At 32.7% G+C, this 19603-nt stretch overlaps 1 protein-coding gene across 2 annotated transcripts; it reads right to left on the minus strand.

Moving 5' to 3' along the window:
* Positions 1 to 7204: 7204 nt before the first annotated feature.
* Positions 7205 to 18769, minus strand: LOC105785536 (coiled-coil domain-containing protein SCD2). Of its 2 annotated transcripts, none has more exons than XM_012611629.2 (17): positions 18186 to 18769; positions 17485 to 17654; positions 16952 to 17024; positions 16803 to 16844; positions 12097 to 12159; positions 10592 to 10641; positions 10470 to 10497; positions 9899 to 9973; positions 9669 to 9779; positions 9528 to 9588; positions 9114 to 9230; positions 8883 to 9004; positions 8705 to 8774; positions 8440 to 8481; positions 8297 to 8337; positions 7679 to 7805; positions 7205 to 7519 (listed from the first exon to the last, which is right to left on the minus strand). In XM_012611629.2, exons 1-17 carry the CDS (start codon positions 18579 to 18581, stop codon positions 7446 to 7448), a joined length of 1662 nt encoding a protein of 553 aa, XP_012467083.1. In that variant the 5' UTR covers positions 18582 to 18769; the 3' UTR covers positions 7205 to 7445. The 2 variants fall into 2 exon arrangements, with proteins under 2 accessions (XP_012467083.1, XP_052489058.1); XM_052633098.1 differs by having other exon boundaries at positions 17485 to 17650; positions 18186 to 18333.
* Positions 18770 to 19603: the final 834 nt, after the last annotated feature.

Raw genomic sequence — 19603 nt, forward strand, 5'->3', positions numbered from 1 at the left:
AATGATAAAAATCTAATATCATATTATTTCATCATCTTCCTAAATTAGAAATACATGGAAACCCTAGCTAGAAAAGCTTGAAGAAGACAAACTTATTTGGCTAAATTAGGTGAGTATTTTATCCCATTTTAGTAATTTTATATTTTTGAGATTATAATAACCTAATCTAGGTATCTCGGAATTAATTTGCAAAGTTATTAAAGTATTAAAGTTTTTTCGTGATGAGTATGCATGAATTATGAAGTTTAATGGTAGAAAATGAAAGGTTGTTGATAGATAAACAACTTTTGTAAAGGAAATTTTAATGAAATTGTGATTTAGGGACTAAATTGAAATTATGTAAAATTCATGAAAAATTCTAATTTTGTGAAATACAATGACTATTATTTTTATATGTAAAGATCACTAGGCTTGGAATAAGGATTGCATGTATTTCATTTTTCGAGCCTAGAGACGAAATTGGAATTAATTAAAAGTATAGGGGAAATAGTAATTTTGCCTAATATGTAAATTGGATTGAATTGAATATAAATTGTATTAAATTTATGTTAAATTCATTCGTATAGATCAGGGTAGATCAAATACGGAGTTAAATCGAGAAAAAGTGAAAGTAACGGATTAGTAACTTGTGTGCACGAACATTGTCGAGGTAAGTTCGTGTAACTAAATTGTATAATTATATATATTAAATTGAATTGTGTGAATGTGAATGTATAATTGCTATGTTTATGAATATTGAATACATACCCAACAATGATCATAAAGTAATAAGTCCTGATTGGACAAATGAAATTCGATGGATACAGGGTTCCCGAATTGGTTGTGATCCTGCATGTGTTGTGAACACACCACAACTCGAAAGAGCGCCCCGTTATTAGCTCTCATGAGCTTCCCGTTATATGGTTATTGCGAGCTTCCCGTTAATAGCTCTTCGGAGCATCCTGACCGATTGTGATCCTACATGTGTTGTGAACACACCATAACTCTTATTAGCGTCCCGATATATGGCTCTTTATGAGCTTCTCGATTAAAGGCTCTTTGTGAGCTTCCCGTTAACGGCTCTCCGGAGCTTCCCGATACTTGCTTGTATGAGCTTCCCAATTACGGCTCTTATGAGCTTCTTGTTATATGGCTCAAAAGAGCTTCCCGTTTATTTGCTCGTATGAGCATTCCTGAATATGAATTGACGGATTTTAGATTTGTACACTTCGTGTGTACCACCCGGTTATCCAGTGATATTTTAAATGATTCAACAGGTAAAATCCTGATATGAGGAAATAATTGAATTCAAAATGAATCGTTACCTTTATATACATGGAATACATGGAAATTTGATATTGATAAGCTCATAAGTAATTCTTGATATTCATGTGAAATGAATGACTAACATGTTTGGTGAAGTGGTGTGTTTAGGCTATTAGTCTAATTGCTTGGATGCATTTGTATGTTTATTTTAATGAAAGTGAATGGTAAGTTAATTCCTTGTTATACGAACTTACTAAGTATTAAATGCTTACTCGATTTTATTTCATCTATTTTATAGTAAATCAAAAGCTCGTAAAGGTTGGAAGCTGGTCAGAGCAATGTCACACTATCCTTCAACTCGTTTTGGTATAAATAGAAAAAAAATTTTGAGTATAATGGCATGTATAGGCTAAGTTTGGCCAAATTATGGCACGAATGTGTTTGGTTGTGATTTGCCAATGGCATGGCTTATGTTGAACATATTTTGATGTAAATATATATATGTGAGATTTTATAATGATTGATATGTGTTTGGTGTGGTTGAATAATAGGTAGTTTATAAGCATGTTGATGAAAAGATTGAAATAGTATGTTTGGTATAAATAAGCAAATATGTGTTTTGATCATCAAGGTAAATGTAAATGTTAAGATATATGGGATAAAATGACTTGTCTAAGACTTGATTTTGGCTTGATTTGTATGATTGGTATTGCCTTGTGAATGTATCAAAGTGTTGATGCAGGTGGAAGACAACTTCGGTGAGAAATGTGGCTTGGAAAATAGTCTATTCTCGTCCACACGAGTAGAGACACGAGTGTGTGACACAAGGCCTAGCACATGGGCGTGCGGACTGGCCATGTGTCCCCTGCATCTTAAAAACTTAGAAACAGAATGCTCAAAATTATTCACACGGCCTAGCACACGGTTGTGTGGCTTAGCCGTGTAACCCCTGCACCTAATTTATGCAAATTGAATTGCTCACACGACCTAGCACACAGGCGTGTGGCTTGGCCATGTGACCCGAGTCAAAAAGTTACACAAGCACGAACACGGGCTGGGACATGACCGTGTGCCCTACTTCGAATGCCCACACAGCCTAAGGCACGGGCATGTCTTTTGGCCATGTGAGCCACATGGCCTGGCCACACGAGCGTGTGTCCCCTACACCTCTCATATTTTGAAATTTCGTGAAAATTTTTCTAAGCATCCGGTTTAGTCCCGACTTGTTTCTAATGCATATTTTGGACCTCGATGGCTTAAATAAGGGATGATATGATTGATTATTACTGGTTTATGATATGAATGTGTAATGATAGGAAATTGTCTGTAATTGATCTATAAATCTCAGTAATGCTCTGTAACGCTATTCCGGTGATGGATAAGGGTTAAGGGTGTTACAATATGTTTATGGAATCTCATAAATGGAAGCCTTATATAGGCAAGATCGCGAATAGTCCAAATGTGTAATCTCCTATTTTCGGGTCGTCTCTGATAGATAGCAATCAAGCAAGTTGAATTGTTCTCCGAGATACACAATTAAATAAGTGATGGTGTCATCAAGATAATGTATCAAGTACAAATTAAGCCAAATTGTTCGATGTCAAGACTATGTCAATAAGATTAGCAAACCGTCATAGTGTAAATAAAGTCAAACATGAAATCTAAATCATGAGTTTCAAGCTTTCTAGTGTCACGCTAATTACAAGTTATGGACAACTCACTAAGTTCATTTGAACTTACGTATATGTTATTATGTATTGCAAGTAAAAAGGGAAATTCAAGGATTCGAGGAGGGACCAAGTTAGAATCTATCGTGCTTAATATGCATACAGTGGGGAAACCTAAAGGTGGAGTCTCAGGGTAATAGCAATATTTGTAATTAGTTATGGTTAGAAGACTAATTTCAAGACTAAGCAAATATTCAATATGTTAAGGTTACTTTGTGAAATTTTTGTATCTTAAATTAAAGTATATAATTGAAATAAATAGATAACGATTGTATTACATGATTATGAATTACAAATTGTAAAATTGAATGCGTTAGTTAAATTCGACCATGGAGCATAACACCCTAGAGTTCAGATCTGACGATTGGGTCAGGTGTGGGGTGTTACAGATAGTGTTCAAAATTTGACTGGATAGTCCTTAACTAACACTATTAAATGAACAAATTGGACCAGAATATCTACCTAAAGAAAAGGAAATAACCCAATCAAAGAGCCTTAGATCTCACCATGCTCAGCACCACCGACTACCAAAAAAGGAAAGGGATCCTTGATGGGAGTACTCTGGGAACCATGCACCTTGAACTTGTTTCCATGCCAGTGGAGAAATTTTGAATCCTTCATACCCTTGCACAAAGACAAATCAAACTTGCAGCTAAGCGGCTTACCAAAATCATGACAATTGGTAAACTACGAATCCACCCCTATCGAAGCTAGACGTGTGTTAGGATTTGAGTTTTCCTTGAAAGAGACGACGAAATGAAAATTGGAGCTCAAAGTTGTCTCCATAATTCTGCATTTTGCCCCCAAAGAAACCTAAAAACTGGAGATCAAGCAATTTATAGTAAAGTGGGCCACAACAGTTAAGTTTGTTGAAAAAATTGATTAAGAAAATGGTTGTTTTAGGTACAGCAGAAGTTTTAAAATTTTCTAAAACTAAGCTCGATATGTTATTTATAACAATAAACTTAACCAAATATACTTGTGCTTTGTACAAGACGGACTAAAGTCGATCCTAACTTTCTCCTGAATGGTCTTCTCCATTATTCTCGAGCCATGAATTACCTCGATTGTGGACTCAAGTAATACGAACCAAATCAAAAAAATGAAAACTCTAACATAACTTTTAGTAAGAAAGTTAATTCTCTCTTTAACCGAAAACTATGCATTTTTCCTAGAAAATAGAATTTATTCTTTAAAATAAATTTCCACTATTTTCTGATAAAATAATGGCATATGAGAAGTGTTGTGTATTGTTAACACATAGTCCCTATTTTTGGATAAACAATACAAGAATTTTGTTCAAATAAGGCTTGATTAAATAATAATATTTAATTGAAAATACAACTTCTACTCCAATTAGAAGTATAATGGGGCGGCATGCCTAAGTGAATACTAGGGTTTGTCGCCCTTTGTACTAATCAAGTCTATTTTTGGACCTCTCATATATTGGGTCACTTATATGTGTTATCTATGTTTTTATCTAACACTTATAATTTATCCAACCCAATATTTATTTTCTATTTCCCAAAATATTATTATATTAATTCAATTAAATAAATTTATTTCTCAATTAAATTTTTTTTCAACTCAATTCTAATTTCGTTAAAATCGTGACAACTTTACTGTACTAGACTCTATAAGGAAAATATATTTAATTTTCCTATTCAACAAATCCATAATGACTAATTAATTTATTTTCATCTTGAACTTCAATTATTTAATTATAATTAATTAAATAATAATTCTAAAAACTTAAATTAATTCTCAAGACATCTTTTGTACTTAACGAGAAAACACAATCACTACAGATAGTGACACATGCAGTTTATTTCTTTTACTTCATTGTTTTCAGTCATTCCATATAGTGGTGAACATTCGATCGAATCGAATCGAATAAAAAATTTTCGAGTTAATCGAGTTTTCGAATCTCATTTTATCATCCTAACTTTATTTGAAATTTTCTCAAATCGAGTCGAGTGAGATGGAATTCGAATCGAATCGAATATATTTGTTCGAGTTAAATTTTAAAAAATAATTTTGGGATCTTGTAACCACTATCACCCATCGTAATAAAATTTGTCCACCTTAATCAAAATTTTTATTAACTTTCATCACCTTATAATTTATTTATTAATTTTTTATATCTTGGTTAGCTTCTTTGCATGCTTAGTTGTTTCAATTATCTTGATTCTTGTTACTATGTATTTTGGAATTAAAAATATATTAAATGTAAAAATATGATTTTTTAATAAAATTTATTTTAAAAATAAAATATGAAATGGATACCAATATAAAATTTTAACACGAATATTTTATGACATAATTAATAATTCAATTTTAATATAAATATTCAATATGACTAAACAATTCAATAATATAAATAATATAAAATGTGAAATTTAATTTAATAATATAAATAGTAGATATAAATAAAATTATTACTATTTATGTTTAGTGATTCTTTTTTGGATAATTTTGATTTTTTATTTGAGAGTAAAGGGTGAGAATTAAAAATATAGGGGAAAATAAAAAGTTTTGGGGAATAAAAGTTTGAGGGAAAGTAAATAGGGGGAGTAAAATTTTGAAGGGAAAATATTAAAAAAAATTTGAGGGGGGAAGGTTTGGAATAGACCTGTCCATGGGCCGGGCAAGTATTCATCTAATAACCTTATCATAAGTGTATTATTCTCATAGGATATCCTTAATCCCTTTGAGATAAATTCGTTCTCCCAATATTACCTTATTTTATCTCATGATAATCATTACATCTTTTTTTATAAAAAATCAATTATTATCAAATAGTAATTAATCATTTATCATAAAGACAAATGACCCATTATCATATTTACTTTTCATCTATCATGTAATATCGACGAGAAGATATAATTTACCCTTTATTAAACTATGAATTCCACTGTTGCGGAACGATGCTATATATTGCAAAAGTCACACCCAACATACCAACTTCCGACTCTTTATATATTTGAACTCAGGTTTTCATTTGCATCAAAGTATACAAGTTATGCATGCATAGTTCATCATCCATTTAAGATTGAGGTATGCCACATTATGAACATCACAAATGAATAAGTCCATAAACGGATTTAATATCTATTCTACGTGAGCTATGTCTGATGTACTGTCAATCTAATTAGTCACATTAGACTCAATAAATGAAATATTAATCAATTAATCAATCAATCAATTTTTCAAGCGATTAAACTAAGGACATGTTTAGATTATCTACTAATATAAGTCATTTTTTAGATTACGATCCCACCATGTAATACTACTTAATACTACTTGTGTCAATTAAATTATATTGAACACTTTTCTAAACCTTCCAAATTGATATTGCATTCATGCATCTCTTATTTCACTGAAACTTATCCTTTTATATATGTATATATAGAATTTTCCAAACTTACCAATATACTTCGTCTTTGAAATTCATTGTTTTCAATCCCATTGGAAACTCAACTATTAGATCGAATCTTACAATAATATCACACTTTACGTTTCACCTCAAGCTAAAAATGTCCAAAGTATATCGAAAATCCATTTTATGATGCTTATTATTCATAGTCCTATCGCGAGATTTAAAGAATATGTACAAGTGTACACAGTCAAGTAATAAAGTAGTAAATATAGAATATCGTCTCCATAGGACTAAAGTTAATTCAATTAATTGCAAAATTAACTAATGTCAAAATGGTAAGTAACAGAAATATGAGTGAATTGAGTTACTAAGTACTAAAATTAAATCTAAAGTATGCAGAACAGTTTAAAACAATAACACAAAATTGTAATTGCAGTGAAAACAGTGACACAAGTTTCAATGACATGAAAGGTTAGAACATTTATTCCCCCCTAACATGGAAATATCGAGAGCAATGCTGGAGAATGTTGCAGTAATATGGTGGTTGCAGTAATATGGTGGTTTACTAATTCAGAATCCACTGGTTGTAGGCTTCTCTAGAAGTCACTACGTTAGACCTTTTAATCACCTTAACACATGTTTATGTCAAGTTAACCTTAAGATCACCTTTTCGAACATCATTCCTAAGGATTATGCAAGATAACAATATATTTTTATACCACTACAAATTTAATTACTATACGAATTAAACATGCACCTTTCAAGTGACGTCTTGGCTTATCTTGAAGCAAACCATGCTAGTGACCATATGCTAATATATATACCCGTGGTTCAGTACACTTAATACACTACCTTACCTTTAAACTAATTTATTTGCCGAAGCAATACCTCAATTCTCATATCAAGAAAAGCATGCAACCCATAATCAGTGCTCATTACTTATCTACATAATAATAAGAAGAAGAAGAAGAAGAAGAAGCTCATTTGGAGGGGAAATCTAGTCAAACGAATACAGTTAGAAACTGTAAAATACATATCTCAGTGCAGTCTGTCAAGAACTCTTTCAACTACTCTTTGAAGAAGAATCATCCCACTCAATTCCTTCGAGATGCTTCCCAAAGTCGACGTTCAATGCCCAATTTCCGAAGCTCCATCAGTCCTTCCTCAACTAAAGAAAAACAAGATAAGTGCTTACTTGCAAGAAAGATTGGGTTCGGTCTTGTATATGCAAGAAAATAATTGACATTTTTAAGTTCAAAGTTTAGAGAGTAAGAAACATTGCACCAATACTTCCATTTGAAGAAATTAATGCTACAATAGATATTACCATCAACAGCATCATGTGAACTTGGTGAATGCACAGAACGGCTGATCCAAAATTTAAGTCGCTCTTTGGCTGTATCCTCCTCTATGCCATGGGATTTGGCTCTTCTCCAAATATATGTAAGCCATGCCTATACAGTATGTTTTATAAATGGTCAGCCAGATAATACTATATTCCTCTTTCTAAGTGTCAAACAGGACACACAAAATACTAAAGGGAAAATGTTATTGCACACTGTACAGTGACCACTGCTTAACCAGGAACCATTTAACTATTTACTAAGTGGCTAATTAATTTGAAGTGAAACAAATTGAGAATCCAATATTTAAGCTCAGCATCAAGCCAAACAGGTCTCATCCATTGTTGGCAAGAAAAGCAATACGGACAAGAATATGGAAATTCCAAAATTTGAAGCCGCTGCAATTTCGACACACATAAAAATACATATTATTTATTGGGTTTTATAAACAGACTGAAGGCATGTAGTTGGGCGAGGATAAAGTTAGTGCCACCAACAATTAAACAATACCATTTAACAGGAAGACCAAGAAATTGATGAACTTTGTGGATAAACATCATTGAGATAAAATTGAAGATAACAAAGAAAGATGACTGACATACCTCCTTGAAGAGAACATCCTCAGACTCCTCTGGACTCAATTCTGCAATAAAGCATACCAGTCATTCTTGTGATCGCAAATTTGGGAACATGGGAATACAAAGAAACAAACAAGACAGCAACTAAATAAATAAATTAGACTTACCAAATGCCTCCATAAACTTTGGATCACGTGGTGACTTGATATCTGAAAAACATGCAAGTAAGAATTCAGTCAGATCAGAGGAGACAGCTCTAGGCAGTTAGCATGGGTTGAGGTTAAAAAATGCGTTGAATTAGAAAAATTGCAAAGAAATGAGTTTCAAAAAAGAAAAAAAAAATAGAAGAACAACCAACCAGCCAAGCAAACACACTAATTTAAAGTAATCAGAAAATTAAGCAAAGATATTACTTAGTGATATAGAGCATACCAGACAATGAAATTCTAACAGAACTTGCTCTTCTCTGTTGGGCCAATGCATTCACAATGGCTTCCTCAACCTTCAAAACATAGCCAGAATTAAACCAGCGGAATGCATGTAGCATCTTAATTCCAGAAATGCACCACTTTTTTCTTTTGGATGGGTTGGGAAGAAAAGCGGGGAGTACCTTTAAGGATGCAAGCTCCTTCAAACCCATTTCAACTGAAAGCATACTCTCAATATTTCCTTCTCCAGTCAGGTCACTCAAATCCTCAACAAGTTTGCTCCTCTTTTCATTCTCATCATCACCTGCTCGACATTGTTATAGTCTAAAAACATGAAAAATGTGTATGACAGGACAAGAGAAGGATGCCACTATCTAGTTAACCACAAAGCATAAAATTATTTATTTACTAGCCTTTTTCAGAAAACTCCTCCTTAGCCTTTTGTCCAGCAGAAACAACCACCTCAAAAGGAAGAGGAGCTAATGATGACCAGTACTCATGCTTAGACACAGCGATATCTGCACAGATCCCTATAAAGCACAAGAATGAGGTGAAACGGTAGGGCTTAATGATGGATAACTGAACATTTATCTACCTTTAAGTGCAATGGAGTTATAATTGTCAGTTTGAATATATTATTACCACATTCTAAACCTTTAACAACTTGACAAGGGGCAGGATGAAGTAAAATTTCTTTTACAAAAAACAAATGACCGTAATTCATTCATGCCCTTTAAAATGATTGTCGAATGATTCAACAAGATTTAATCAACAGAGAGTGAATGGTGCATTTCTCTTCACAACAAATATAAGTTACCAGTAACTACCATATCTCACAGCTAAGCCCCAGTAACGAGCAAGCCAACACCTCTTAAGGACAACTTCTTCCTGAAATTCAAATGCATAAGGTAATTGATCTTCTAATAAAAAGTGGGCTCCTTAAATTTTGAGGCAATATAAGCACATACCATCTCTTTTTGAGTCAATACCATTCTTTGAGTCATTGAACGAAGGGCTTTTACTTCAGATTCAGCTCCATGAAGCTGCCTTACAATGGCTGTTGCCTCATCTTTAGCATTCTAATTCAAGCAAAATAAATAAAGCATAAGAGAATATGGAATAGCATAAGCAGAAGTTATTACATTCATTTAAAAGGTGAGAAGATTATAATACAGGAAGACTACTCGCTGATATTTACCTCAACTTCAGATCTAAAAGACAAAATCTCCTTGTCTACAACATCCTTAGTTTGTTTTGCATCCTTAAGTGCAGCCTGGGAAGATAAAAGAAAAGGAAAAGAATGATTCTTTTTTTTTTTTTTGGCATTATCCTGAAGATAAAATTACAAGAAAAAAAATTGCCATTTCCTATTCTCAAAAGGAAAAATGTCAAGATTACCACAATAGATGAAACTCAAAATTCAACACAGTTTGTGCTATAAAAACAAACCTGAGTATGTTTCAGAAAAAAAAAGAAAAAAAAACAAACAAACCTGAGTCTGCCTAGCTCAAACCAACATTTAAAAAACTTAAAAAAGAGAAAAAGAACCAGAAAACTAAAATATAGCTGGGAAGCCTAGAATTAGGGTGGGTTTGGATGGACAATTGGGTGCGGTGCGGTGCGTTTAGCTTACTTTTTGTCTCACGCTATAGTATCTAATCTCACCGCCACCGCTGTTTTTACTCTAACCGCAGGTAAACGCACCGCCCATCCAAACTCACCCTTAATCATCTATCCACAAATAGAGCAGAATCCAAATTCTGAAATACCTCTCTTTGACGCAATGCAGCCTCTTTTCTGTAGATGGTAACACAAGATGTTAGAAAAAGATAAATAAAACTAAAGAGGATAAAAAAAGGTATACATTAAGGTTGTTTGAACCAAAATCTACCTGCTTAACAGTTTGGCTTCCAAAGATACCCCTTCACCAAGAGCAGCAACCTAAAAGCTCGAAAAAGAAAAATTAACAGGTAAAAACACATTTATCTAATTATGATCCCTTATAGTTACTACTCATTTTTTTAAAACTAGTTTACATTATCACATACGTTACATGTGAATTTATTTATTAAGTTCTATAATTTATTAGATGATATAAATTTCGATAATGTAACTAATGCAAATAATATTATTCAAAATAAAATCTAATAAAAATAATTGAATGTAAAAATTATTTTATTTATTCAAATATTATAATAATAATAATAAATTCCTAATATTATTAAAGCATTTTTACAATACTAAAAAGTTTACATATCATAAATAACCCTTTAATTTTCATTTTTCCTTAATAATATAATCAATAAATCAACCATCATAGTTTGTTGACAATATATAATTAATATAATATGTTATATTACATAAATGTATTATTTATAAAATCATATATATGATATATAAAGATATTTATTATATAAATAATTAAATTTTGATTTTAAAACTAAAGCAGAAGAATTATTTTTTACTTTTTGGTTAATGGAAAAAAATACTTTAAAATTAAGTAATTTGATAAAAAATTAACTTTTTATTTATTATCATATAAATGCATTAAACAAAAGTGTTTTAAAAGAATCAAAATTCTTTTTATACCTGTGATAAATCTAGTAAATAATAAAAACCATTTATATAATAAATTATATAAATTATTATTTATAAAATTATACACATGAAATATAAAGTTATTTATTATATAAATAATTAAATTTTAATATTTAAAACTAAAGTAATATTTTTCACTATTTTATTAATGAAACATAATACTTTAAAGATAAAATATTTCTACATTAATTTTAACCTTTTTAAATTATTATATAAATTCATTTAACAGAAGTGTTTTAAAAGAATCAGGATTCTTATTTATAAATATGATAAATTTTATAAATAATAAAAATATTTAAAATGATAAAACAATAATATAATCAACAATGAAGGATATTTTACTAGTTCAATAGTTTCTTCAAATTTGTGATTTAATATATATTAAGAATAAATGATATAAAGTCTAAAAAATTTAATGAAATTTTTCATTTCTGGTTTTATTAATATTTATATCAACCGATACAATTTAGAGCAAATTACCTTTTTTGTCACAACTTTTAGAAATTTTCTAGTTTGAACATCCAAAACTATGAAAGATTTTGGTCACCTAACAAAAAAATGCCATCTAAGCAAACATATCAAGACACAAAAATCCAAATGGCAAGGCCATTATTTTTAACCAACAATTTGTCAAGTGACCAAAATAATAACATTTATTAAAATTGGTGACCAAATGTTGAACAAAACCTTCCAAAAGTTTAGCAACCAAATCGGTAGTTTGCCCTTGCCTTGTCCTAGTAAGGGAAAAAGGAAACCATAAATAAAAACACAAAAGGAAAAAGTCAATTTCCATGTTACCTGTTTCTCAAGCTCTTTGACTCTAGCCTCCACTTCCTTGCACCTTTCTTCCTCAAGTCTGAGCTGTAAAGTTCATTCAAGAATTACTAATGATGTGGTTTAAGGGAAGATAACAACAACCAAAAGTATTAAATTTTAAAGATGAGTCAAAGAGAAGTTAAAACTCTAGAAAACGTAGAGTTACAGAAACTTGTAGGTTCAGGGTTAAACTATGAGTAACCTTGGAGAGCTTTGGAAGCCTAAACCTAGAGTTACATGCGTGAAAAGGAGAAAAGTGGCGCAAAGCGCCAATGATAGGACTTGATTGTGAGGTGACTTAGATGGCTTGAACGATCAATGCCATGGGTTTGTTGTGGTGAGAAACCTTAGGTTTCCTTTAAGTCTTGAGAAGCATACGCCTGAGGTTAGGTAACGTGAGGCCTAACCATGGAAGCTTAAGAAGCCTATACCCACAGTTAGGTGACGAGGGACCTTGGGGCCTGAAGAGTCTTATGCTCAAGGTTACTTAGCTAGTCGGAGGAAGTGAGGCACCACTCTCTGAGGTTAGGTAACAAGGGTCCTTGGGACTTGGGGAGCCTACGCTCAAGGTTACATGGCTTGCGATCTTTTCAAACTTCAACTTCCCAAACTACTTGATCTCCTTGAATGAGCCATATGAGAAAGCGAGGCACCACTCTTCAAGGTTAGGTAACAAAAGGCCTTGGGGCCTAAGGAGTCTAAATCTAAGGTTATGGCATGACTAATAAACTTGCCGAATTGCTCAAACTCTTTTCAGGAACAACGAGCCATGAGGGGTTCAAGGCATCACCTTTAAGGATTATGTGATGAACAGGCTTGGACTTCAAGAGCCTAAATCGAGGGTTCCTTCTCGCTGGACCTCTCTTGAGCTTCTCAGACTCATCTTGAAAACTTGTGAGAAAAAATGTTGAATTAGTGCACATTGGAGATTTTACCTCCAACAAACACTTCGACGATTAAGTGAGCAATGTCATCAAACTTAAATTTTTAGAAAGGAAGTAAAGAACTTCTAACCAAGTGATTTGGTGACTTATAAGATGAATTCAAATGGCAATAGTGCTTGCTATTTATAAGAGGCTTTGAGGTAATCTAGGTGTCAAGTGTCACACCCCCATTAGGGGCTTGTGAAGTGGCTCCAATAGGTGCACCTTGCATTCCCTACACCCTGATTCAACTTCTTTCGAGTCAATCTTTCGAGGTTTGCATGGTCGTTGGATTATTCCCCAATAATACTCATCAAAACAAGGTTGCTAACAGAATAAATAAACTTCTTGAAATAGCCAAAGCCCTTCTTTCTCAAATGAGTATTTTGAAACAATTTTGAGATGCAATTTTAATAGCTTGTTTTTTTATTAATCATATCCCCCCTTCTATACTCAATGGTGATATTCCTAGCAACATCATTTTCTTTCAAAATCTTTCTTTACTTTTGAATTTAATATATTTGATAGTACTTATTTTGTTCATGATATTCATCCATGGGTCACTAATTGGATCCAAAGCCTGTTCCTTAGATATTCTCGACTTCAAAAAGGTTATAGATGTTACTCTCTTGATCTTAAATACTATCTTGTTTCTACTAATGTTACCTTTCTTGAAATTACTCCTTTCTTGATTAAACTATTTACAATAGTCAATAGGAGGAAGATGATCTAATGGATAAAACTATAACTTGGCCTACAAGTTCTACAGTTACTATTGCACTAGATCAAACAACCACTCAACACCTATTGTTATTGTCTATTTAAGACAAGAACCTCATAACTCATGTCTTCTACTCACCTCTTCGTCGAAGGATCCCTTCTCTTGTGATTCTAATCCCAATCTTGATCTATCTCCCTATGAAAGGGTAAATATCAATGTACTTATTTCATCTTTTATTTTTTAGGACAATCTGTCCTTTGCTTCCAGCTCTTTTATTGCATCCTTAGATTTTGTTTCAATTTCTTAGATTATTGATGAAACATTGTCCCATCTTAGCCGGCATGATGCAATGGTACAGGAGATGGTGACTTTAGATGGTAATAGTACTTGAGATTCAGTAATCTACTAGCCAAAAAAAGTATCGAGTGCAAGTGGATGTTTACGATTAAGTCAACCCTAATGGGTCAATATCACAACTTAAAGCCCAACTTGTTGCTAAGAGGACTATTCAAACTTACGACGTTAACTATTTTAATACCTTCTCCCCAGTAACTAAATTGACTTCAATTTGATTGTTCACCTCTATGGAAACTATGTATAAGTGGCGTTTACACCAGGTAGGTATAAAAAAAATGTTTTTCTCTATGGTATCTTCAGGAGGAAGTCTAAATGAAGTGACCACCGCTCAAAGAAGACTTGTCGACTTCGAAAACCTTTGTATGGTATGGTTTGAAACAAATTCCTCATGCTTGGTTTGGTAGATTCAATAAAGTAGTCCAAGAATCTAGATTGAAGAAGAGTGATTGTGATCACTCAATATTTTATAAAAAATCAAAAGAAACTATAATATTGTTAATGATGCATGTTGACAATATTGTCATTACTGGAAGTGATGATGCAGGCATGCTTTGAAATCTTTACTACACAATCAATTTCAAATAAGTCTACATTTGAAGTATTTCTTGAGTGTTGAGGTTACAAGAAGGTATTTTCTTATCTTAAAAGGAAATATACTCTTGACTTACTAGCATAAACTAGAAAACCAGGGTCTAAGCCATGTAGTACTTAAATGGATCCAATGCATAACTTATGACCAAAAATAGTGATTTATCTGAAGATCCTGAGAGGTATAGAAGGCTAGTTGTTAAACTGAATTATCATATAATGACTCGTCCTGACATTGCATGCTCTGTTAGTGTTGAGTCAATTAATATCTTCACCAACAATCAAACAGCGGGCAGCTTTGAAACAAACTCTTTACCTAAAAGGAGGCTCCAAGACATGATTTATTATATGGGCTCAATGACATTGAATGTTTCTCAATGCAAATTGAGTGGGATCTAAGATGGACAAGATATCCACTACAAGATATTGTGGTTCGTTAAAGGAAATTTGATTTCATGGTAAAACAAGAAACAAAATGTAGTATTCCAATCAAGCACAAAGTCAAAATATAGAGCTATAACACAATCTATGTGAGATTGAGTGCACTAACTATTAAGTGAAGTGGATCTAGAGATTTCATTGTCAACAAAGATATAGTGTGATAACTAAACTGCTCTTCATATATCTTCTAGTCTTGTGTTCCACAAACGAACCAAGCACATTGAGATTAACTCCCATTTTGTTTGTGAAAAGCTTCAACAAAAGCTATCTTTATGGGCTACGCTAAAACTGAAGATCAACTAGGAGATATCTACACAAAAGCTTTGAATGTAGCTCAAGTTGATTATATTTGAAATAAGCTGGGCATGATTAATATTTGTACTCCAGCATTAAGGGAGTGCTAAAGAATATTGTACAGTTCTTAAGATACATTCACTCAATTTGTTCTATTCTCCTTCTAGCACTCTAAATTCGTTACATAGACAAAATGCTTCAAACAAATAATTAGTGTTCAAATGGAAAGGAAAACAATCACCCCAACTTATTACCAAAAAGTCTTCATTTGTTACTAGCCTTCATGTTCTTTTAATCCATTAGCAACTATCTTTCAATAGAAACCATTTAAACTTCACTTTCATGTTGATTGCAGGTAGTTTTTTCTCTGAAACAATGCATCACCTTCACATCATTACTAGCATTCAAGTTTTTTCTACTTTTCTTGAGTTTGGCATTGAAATTACTCTCAACAAAATATGTTTCAATTGTAAAAACTGAATCAACTCTTTTACTCCATAATTATCACCCGACATTGTCCCTTGAAATATCCCAAGAGATTCTAACTTGCCTTCAATCCCTCCCTTTCTTCTGAGAATGTGGTTGTCATTCTTGGAACAAACAGGATACACATCAAGTTCTTCACTTTCTTGAGGATACACATTATAAATAAGATCTAATAGATCATGGTCTTACTCTTCCACATGCATTTTGCCAGGAAAAGCTTCCTCACCAAAATCAAATTTATCAATGCAAGTACCTTCTGATATGTCAAACTGGTTGTAAGCAACTTTTAGAATTTCCATCTAGATTCCCACATATTCTTGTCAAAGCCAAGAATAACTTGCACATGACAATTCTTCAATCACACATCATAGCATAGTCAATTCTGTTTTTCAATCCTGATTTTCTCTTCCTCCGCCTCTAATGTGTCCATGGCTTAAAGACAAACCCTAATATTTAATTAAGCTCTGATGCTAAATTTGATGGGGTTTAAAGAAAATAGCATTAAAACAATAGAATTAAGCTAAAAATTAGTAAGAAAGAAGTTGGATCTAGGGTTACAAAAAAACCTCTAATTTCTCTCTATTAGTTCAAAGAAAATAATAACAATAATAATAACAATGTTAACTGAAAGCTTACAAGTTATTTATATAGGCCAAGTTACTAGGCTTTCTTGCAAATAATGTTTTAATCCTAGCCTTGGGTTTAAACTCTAAAGATAAGTAATAACCCTACTCATCCATAATATATCTCATACTTAATAAGTAAAGCTGAAACAATAAAATATTAATAAATAAAGCTCTTGCATCAATTAAATTGCAATCAAATGGCATTAGAGCCCACACTACATGTTAAATCGACCAAGAATAAGATTTGCACACCTTATCTATGACATTCTCGTTTTCTTCCTGCAGCATATCTAGCTGTATGACAAATAATTATCAGTTTCATAGACTCCAAATTAAGAATGCTTTTAATTCTGTGAATGACAAAAATGAATATTTATGTTACTAGAGTGTGATTAGCATACTTCATCTCGAAGTGCAGAAGCCTCACGGTAATCTCCTGTATCTTTCAAGTTAAACCCAATGTCTGATGTGAATCTGCATTCATAGATATTTACATAGTTTGTTTGCTACATAAATAACTATAAAGATATTTCCCTTAATAGCTAGTACTTTCCATACAAACTTACAAATATAAAAGTATGCTTTTTGTTTGAATGGTGTAAGAATTAATATAACATATATATTTTAAAAGGAAAAGGTGATTGCTTTCAAAGCAATAATTCAATAGTAACGCTTAATCAAGATGGTATAAATTCCTGCTACCAAAATTTGATATTCAACATACAAATGCTAAAAGACCATAAAAATAAAAATAAAATAAAAATAAAAACCAAGTAATACACCCTAGAAAGTAGAAATAAACAACGAACTAGTTGGTATCGTGATTTATTTGATCATCTAGAAAGTCCTATGATAAAAGAAGGAAACTAATTTTCTTAGCTTTTCTTTTGTTAGTCTGAGTGTGAGGCTTTATGTTCATTGCTACTTTTTATACCTTTTCTCTGGTTGTCGGTTTTTCGGAGACTCAGAAGGTAGAGAGACAGCAGTCCTCAGTGATGTTTTATTAGGCGGCGGTACAGGTGGTGCTGCACGAAGAGACATTGATGACCTTCCAGTTGATGTCGATCGAACTGATGGTGCTTCCTCTACCAAGTTCCGTGCTAACTAGTCCCAAAGTATCAGATATTCTGGTGAGACCTCCATATACACTAGTAAACTAAAACATCTAGTTTGGAGTTTAACATTAGCAATCCATGCATAAAACATTATTAGATTAACCATTATCCACGCTATTATTTTGCATTTGTTAAAATTCTCCTAGTACAAATCTTACCAACAAATTTTTTTATCGTATACAATCTGAATTTAGAAGAAATCACAAAACGTAAAGCAAGAGAATTTACAACACAATGCAACTAATATCAACTTTGTGCCGCATTGAACTCAGAGATCAAATCCGATCTCTGCTTTTATTAACATTCTCCTAATACAAATTCCTCAGCGACAAATTTCTCGATCAAACACAAAATCCAAATTTAGAAGAAAATACTAAACGTGTAGCAACAGAAGTTAAGACAGAATGCAACTAAAAATAACTTTGCGCCGTATCGAACTCAAAGATCAAACCCTACTTCAAAGAAAAAGCAAACGAGTAAAAATAGAACAGTAAGAATTTAGCAAATGAAGTAAACCTACCGCAGGTGAAGGAGATCTCCCGATCCTCGTAGAGTTAAGAGCGGTTTTATTACCGGCACCACCAGCCGTAGCGGCGGTGTTTTTTCTAGAGAGAGCGAGAGGAGGTGGAGCACTGTACCGGAAACCTAGATCGTCGCCGTCATCTTCTTCATCGTCATCGTCAGTGGTTTGCGAAGCCATGACCTGAGCAAGCCGCTGAGCCGCAGCTTTCGCGGCGAAGTTTTGGGTGCGCTTTATGCTGGAAATGCCAGTGGCGGAGGAAGAACGCGCGTGGCGGGGCTGGTTATGCGCCGGCGACAATGCAGGTGACTCAACACCGCCGCCAGTGCTCCCCGTGCCCGAGTGACTACTCCACCGGCGCGTGTAGCTGGGGCTCTCCGTTCGCTTCCGGTCCATCAAACCGAAATTACTAAAACTGGAGTCTATTAACAACAGTAATAATTAACAATATAATTAAAAAAGAAAGTGAGTGAAGGCAAGCCTAGATCTTAGTGGAAGGAGAGTAGCAAGAGTAAGACAGAAGATAACCATGTTTTAGAGATAGACGGAGAATTTCTTTTATATATTATTTTTTTAAATTTAAGTTTTGCTTCCCTGGTCAGACTCGGTTTTTTTATTTCAACTGCACGATTTAAATGAAAACCCAATATTGTAAAATAATTTCTCCTTATATTACATGCATTTGGAAATTAAAATCTAGACTTGAGTTTCTTATTTTCTTTAGAAATTTAAAATAATTTAAATCTAGATTTGGATTTTAATTAATTTTAAATCTTAAAAACATTTTTTTTTAAAATTTTAATTATTTAAGAAGAATTAGAACATTGTTGTTTGAACCGATCTAGACTAGTCGATTAGACCGCAAACCGGTCAGGATAGTAGTTTGGAGAAAAGCATTAGATCAGTTGATCTAGGGACCGATATGGATCGGTTGATTGGACGGTTGAACCATTTTTTTATGAATTTTTAATGATTTGTTTAATAAAATCGGATGGATTGATCGAACTGGTCGTACCAGTCAAACTGATCGAACTGGTCGAATTGATTGAACCGATTGGGCTAGCAAATTGATGGTCCAATTATGAAAATTATAAATTAAAAGTTAGGGGTTTATAAATTAAATTTGTGAAAATTATGGTATAAATGAATTTTTTGAATATTTATATTGTATTAAATTAAATGCATGAAGTTTCGTCACTATTTTCAAAATCGAACTAAATGACCGATTAGACCAATTGGATCAGAAATTGGTCGAGGTACTAGTCTGGAAAAGGGGTTAGTTTTGTTGACTTGTGAACAAATTAAACTGATTGGACAAGTCGAACCGATGGTCAAACCAGTTTTTATTTGTAGTTTTTATTTTTAATAATTTATTCAATCAAATAGATTAGATCAATCGAACCGCTTGAACCTAAACT

The sequence above is a fragment of the Gossypium raimondii genome, chromosome 1 (genome assembly GCF_025698545.1).
Source record: "Gossypium raimondii isolate GPD5lz chromosome 1, ASM2569854v1, whole genome shotgun sequence".
NCBI lineage: Eukaryota > Viridiplantae > Streptophyta > Magnoliopsida > Malvales > Malvaceae > Gossypium > Gossypium raimondii.